General features: G+C 39.5%; 1 protein-coding gene across 3 annotated transcripts in view; it reads right to left on the reverse strand.

Moving 5' to 3' along the window:
- abca2 (ATP-binding cassette, sub-family A (ABC1), member 2) overlaps positions 1–5,623 on the reverse strand; it is a 168,201-nt gene extending 162,578 nt beyond the window's left edge. Inside the window, exons 1-2 of one of the 3 annotated variants that reach the window (XM_063896434.1) lie at positions 5,536–5,623; positions 5,320–5,404 (exon numbers count right to left, since the gene is read on the reverse strand). In XM_063896434.1, coding sequence (XP_063752504.1) covers positions 5,320–5,385 — 66 coding nt within the window. In that variant the 5' untranslated portion in view covers positions 5,386–5,404; positions 5,536–5,623. Of the gene's footprint in view, positions 1–5,319 lie in introns of all 3 variants that reach the window. The other 2 variants (XR_010166908.1, XM_063896435.1) reach the window with 2 other exon arrangements.
- Positions 5,624–6,025: the final 402 nt, after the last annotated feature.

Here is a 6,025-nt window from a genome sequence, read left to right on the forward strand (position 1 = left end):
GGCACTGTTGCAACGGGGACAGTTGCAACAATTTTCAGGGTGCATTAAAGTACAAATTACTTCCATAGTATCCTATGTACAAATGTTGCATCAATATAGACAGGTAGGTGACATATATGGCTTTAATATATAACTGTTTTGTCTTTCTAATATATACGGTTGCTGAGAAACTGAAGGAAATGTAAAAAGTGTTGCAACCGCCCCCACTCTCCCCTACATAGAAACAATCTGTGGCCTACCTTTGCCAATGTAGTGCTCTCTCAGCACTTGCAGACTCTCATGTCCCTTGTTTTTAGTGTCTCTGAATATCAGTCCCAAACTCACGTTATCCAGCAATGGCGCCAACGCGCAGTATGCGTCCACATTCAGTTCATTATCCTTGCCTCGTTCCTCAACGGTCAGCGGTCCACCAGGCTCATTCAGAATAGTCTCTTTTAATCCAACACGGTGCATGCAACACAGCATCCGTTCTTCCCAGAGCTCATATTCTTCGGCCCTACCGTCGAACGTCGGCCACTTTGCCTTTTGGTTTGCCATTCTTCTCAGCTTTAGCTTAGCTCCCCGGTTCTACCGCACTAAACTAGCTACCACACTTTTAGCTAACTAGCTAACGTGTTCGTCGCCACACTTTCCGTTGTTGCAACTACTGTCGTCGTTACTGGGCCCATAACCTGTTAGCAGGAGTACTGCCAACACACAGCAGGAGTCCAATAGTGCAACACTAGAAAGGTAGACGAGACGAATTCTTCCTTCAGCCTTTAGGGCATATTTATTATACAGCAAACAAAGGAACTGCTCTTCCAGCCTTCATCATATTGGGAGCGGGCCAAGAGAAAACTCACGCGCAGAACATTCACATATATAGGGGGTGTGACGTCACCAAGCATATTCATCTCATATAAAATCAATAGCACCCCCTTATGGTGTGGAGCAGGTAAGTAGTACAGAATACATCTCAGTCAATCATACACACATATGTCAACATAAAGGAACAAATTATACAACACTTCACCAAAACCTGTGTTTTTTCTCCGATGCAGCAGTTACAAATCCTGTGGTATGGTCCCTGGCTGCATTAGTTTAATTAATCTTGTTTAAATGTGGTGTAGTTTAATCTATAACAATACATGATATTTTTATCCTTTCATCATATTTTTTGACATCAATATGTAGTATAGTATGTCACTGTACATTATACATTTTACATTTACATTCAATTTAATATTCCATTACACACTTAATGTATATATAATATCCTACTTTATATTTTGTTTACTGTTCATTTTTATTTCAACATATACTGTATATTTTCTACTTTAATAATGCTACTTTATTTCTATTGGGATGTTTACATTTTAAATTGTTTATTTCTACTCTTTTAATTTCTATAATGTACAATGCATTGTCTTTTATGCTGCTGCAACGCAAAAAAATCCAAAATTGGGATCAATAAAGTACTTCTTATCTTATCTTATTGTCAGAAGTAGTGGAGTTAACACACATATATATATATATATATATATATATATATATATATATATATATATATATATATATATATATATATACATATATATATACATATACATATATATATTATACATATTGACATATATTATTATTTCTATTTCCTCCCTTAAAATAGAGTAAGAAAATGGAAACATGGACAGTGTTAGTGAGGCCAAACCAGGACAGCGTGATTCTAAATGAAGGCAGAAATGCGCAGCTGGTACGATTATTATTACAGAGGCTTTGGAATACATGCCTCCTTGGAATTTTCTTTCTAAAGGTAGATGGGCTAAAAATAGCTGCCCCCTACCCACACAAACACAAACTCCACTCACCCCAACCCCTAAATCAGGACAGCAGCACAGGCATCAGGCTGCCTGAAGACAGATCAGCCCCCGCTTCCAAAATATGCACAATCATCATTAAAATAAACCAGCTGTTAGGATGTTTATGGTTAACAAAAGAGCCTGTGTGGATTCAAGGCATTTCATTGTCATACTCAGAGGGAATAATTGTAGAAATATTACCATTAGATTATAGCAAACAGGAATTGTCACCTGAAAGACATTCAGCACTGTGGTTTACTTCTGAATAACCAACAGAGGGTAAATCTGAAGGGCTGTCACAGTTGTTATGTGACCGTGATGAAGTCCAGGGGACAATAGAAATAGCACACACAAAGACACAGTTTCTGGCATACTTCTGGGACAGACAAATACATAAACATATATTTTAAACGTTCTGTGTTAAATACGGAAAATGTAAACCACACTAGCTCTAGCTACATCATATGCCAACTGCCTGCAGAATAAATGATAGTGAAGAAGAATACGGCACAAAACAGAACTTCAAATAAATTAAACTTAGAGGTTGTTTAAAATAGTGCAACACATAAACACAGTGTGTTCAGGCAAAACCGCTTGTTCTATTTAATATGTTCTAACATGAAAGATATGTTTTAGTGAACTGTTTGGGCGGCAGTGTTTTAGACATTAGGGACTTGACCTAGGAAACAAAGATAATGGGTGGGATTGGACCAAAAAATAATAACAACGGAGTGTGGACTGGTAGCCAGAGACGTGCCAGTTCACCTCCTGGGCCCTGCTGATGTGCCCTTGAGTAAGGTACAGAACCAGCACACTGGCCCGACAGAGCCTTTGCTCTGGCACCTCTCTGAATGTGTGCACCTATACATGTATGTATTTTTACTGTGTGCGTATTAAAAACTGTATACAAACAGAGTGGCAAACTGAATTTCCCCCGAGGGAATGTATAGGCAAGTCGCTGCTCTTCAGGCCCTCTGCTCTTCAAGCCCTCTGCTCTGACTCATGGTCATATCCTGCTAGGCGCCTTTTCTTGCAGGTGAATATGCTGGGTTTCCAACCCCCGGCTCAATGAGCTAACTGTGGATAAATCAAAGAAAAGAACATCTCGGAAGAACACAGAGAATGTTATCCTAGGTGGACAGAGTGATATGCTTCACAGCCAACGACGCTGGCTTACCGGTACGTTTGAGATGTGGCGAGAAGTTGACAACATATGAAAAGACATTTCCAGAACAAACACTGCCCATTTTCTAAAAAAGTACCGAACTGGTGATGAGAGAAAAAACTGAACTGCTTCGTAAAGCAAAATTATTTTAAGAAGTGGACACAGTCTTCTAACTCGACTACTGCTGATAGTTCTGCGGCCGCTCATGAGATATTAAAGAATGGAAAGCCCTTCACTGACAGAGGATTTATGAAAGAATCATTCACTCAAATATCTGAGCATTTATTTCAGCGCTTTAAATTTAAAGAGTAAAATTGTTCAGAAAATGTAAGATATGCCACTTTCAGCAAAGACCGTTAAGGAAAGGGCCAATAAAATGAAGGTAATAAAATGCAACTAGCATCACTTCACAGCAAATTGAGGATATCAACAAGACACATTATCCTTCCCTGTCACACCCCTGGACACCGACCCATCCTGTCTCAACATGTCTGCTTTCACAACATGTTGGAAATTGAAATTGCCAACATAAATGATAAAGACATTTGGGTGTCCAAGTTCAAAAGCCTTGCCATCCCCAATTTTTGTCAGACGGCTGAACTCTCAGGATTCTTGGAAATATTTTGTTCTCTCTGTCTGTACACAAACTGAAAGATTGACAATAAAGTTGACTTTGACATCAAGTCCAGAAATCGCTCCCAACACGCAGCCTGCAGTCCTGTGGAAAAATCTGTCTCATCTTACAACCCTGATAAAGCAAAGATCTGCAGCGATATTCAGACACAGAAATCACATTACACTGGTAAGATCTCTATCATTTATCAGGCTGTTATTTTGACCTATTTTTTAATTTATTTTTATAAGTGAATTATTAGAGGTAAAAATATCAATAACATGCAAACAGTTTTCCTTTTATAATGTTATGATTAATAAATGCAACAAACTGTAGTTTTTGTCTATGGTACAACAATACATACAACTTTATAAGCTATCAAGCTATCAAATAGGTTTTGTGGCTCCAGACAAGAAACGTGTCGGAAGAGGGGGCAAAATATCTCTTTTGGTCTTAAAGTTTGCAGAGCCCTGCCCTAGGGGGATCTATAAAGGACCACCTTAATCTTATATAAAATATGATACAGTGCTGCATTACTTATCTTACGCCATGAAAAATACAATACACCACTTCTATTAGATACTTACGGTTTTTGACCCACAAACAGCAGTTTGACCTCAACACTACCTGATCAGGGTCAATACGACTGTTTTTCAAGAGCTTTACATGCATGTAGTGTTAACCACCTGTACTCATGTAGAAAAGTGTCGCTTTCGGAAAGTGGTTATGATGGGGGAAAAAAACAATATTTCAAGATGTTATGAAAATATGAAGTTCAATTATTGGGAATATGGGATCCAGTGTTTTTAGAATTGTTCACATATTATGAGGCAACTGTGGTTCAGGGGGGAATAGACCCTCAGAGGGTCAGTGTTTCCAGCCCCCTGTCAGAGTGTGCTTGGACAAGAAGGATTCTAACCCCAAATTGCTCAGGTAGCCATGTGTACAGCATAGAAATGTAGGTAAGTAGCTTTGGATAAGTGTCATAAATAATGTCTCACGTAATGCAGACTAACACTAGGGTTACCTCAGACTCCAGTGTTGACTGTTTATTTTAAACCAGTATCTTTCAAATCCTCTAACTTTGAGGAAATGCAAAACTGAATCAGTGGATTACACAACAGACTTTGCAAGATGATGTCATTCATTCTCAAAACCAAAAGCTATTTTGCCATCTGACAATAACATGAAGTCATAATGTTATTCCATCAATAGGAATACTGGTTATCCATGTCTTGACGTTCGAATGGATCATGCCATTTGATATTATTTTGTCCTGTAATTCCATGATTACGACATAAATCAGGCCATTTTGCATCTGTGGTATGAATTAAAAACATGATTACATTATGACAACACTCCCTAAGCATACACACATAACATTGAATCTAATATCTAAAACAAAGTGAATTTCCACAGCACTGCTGGGCACACAACAACCTGTTAGACAGTGCGGGCACACAGAGAGCACGGCGGCTTCATCCCCACAGCGAACCTGCGCACACATCCCCCAGCCACATCCCCTCACTGCGGGACACTCTGGCTCAGGGACCTCGGAGGAGCCAGTTGCTAGAGGCTTAGCCCACATACTGCTGCGGAAAATGGGACAGCGGTGCGGGCTTAATCTGCCGTCTGCTTCCCAAACACACGAACCAGTTCACGGCTTACAGAACATTTCACCATCTGTGAACAAATGCGTGTCTTACCGGCCCCCTCCTCTTCAGAGAGATGTTCTTCCACAGCAGGAGATGAAGCTGGTGCAAGAATCCCATGTTCGAGCTCTGCTTCAGTCTGTGCTTAAATGGAACAAATCAGCATAAGATTGCCGAAGGGGGCCTATGACTGCTTCAAAAAACAGGGGGACTTCTCCACTGTTCACAGGCATCCCGTCCGAACCTGGAATGGTGCTCTCATGTGTGTACCTTGGTTTATCAATGGTAATAAGCGGTTAGTTGAAATGATCTCTAGCTAGTGACGGCCTGCCTGTCACCCTCCGGAGCAGGAAACAAGTGGACTCAGCCTGATGTGAAGCTCACCGCAGTCAGGGATAGGCCACTTCCGCCCTTGCCTTTAAAAGTAAAAACTGCGGTCAAGCCAGCCCAGTCTTCGGAAACCATAGCCAAGCCAGCCCCCTCGTTGTTTTGCGGTGCGCGTATATCCTATGCATTACGGTAAGAGCGTGGAGGAACAGATTTCAAAATAAAGCTGGGGAATGTAAAAACAAAAATGCAAATATAATAATAATAATAATAATAATAATAATAATAATAATAATAATAATAATAACAATAATAATGATAAATCAAACGAAATGAATAAATAATAAATGAAATAATTGCAAATAGCTATCACCTGCAAACTGTATTTCATAGAACATTTTAATTCTAATTGTGTGTGTAATAAGTCAAATTT

This window comes from Eleginops maclovinus, chromosome 12 (assembly GCF_036324505.1).
Source record: "Eleginops maclovinus isolate JMC-PN-2008 ecotype Puerto Natales chromosome 12, JC_Emac_rtc_rv5, whole genome shotgun sequence".
Taxonomy (NCBI): Eukaryota; Metazoa; Chordata; class Actinopteri; order Perciformes; family Eleginopidae; genus Eleginops; species Eleginops maclovinus.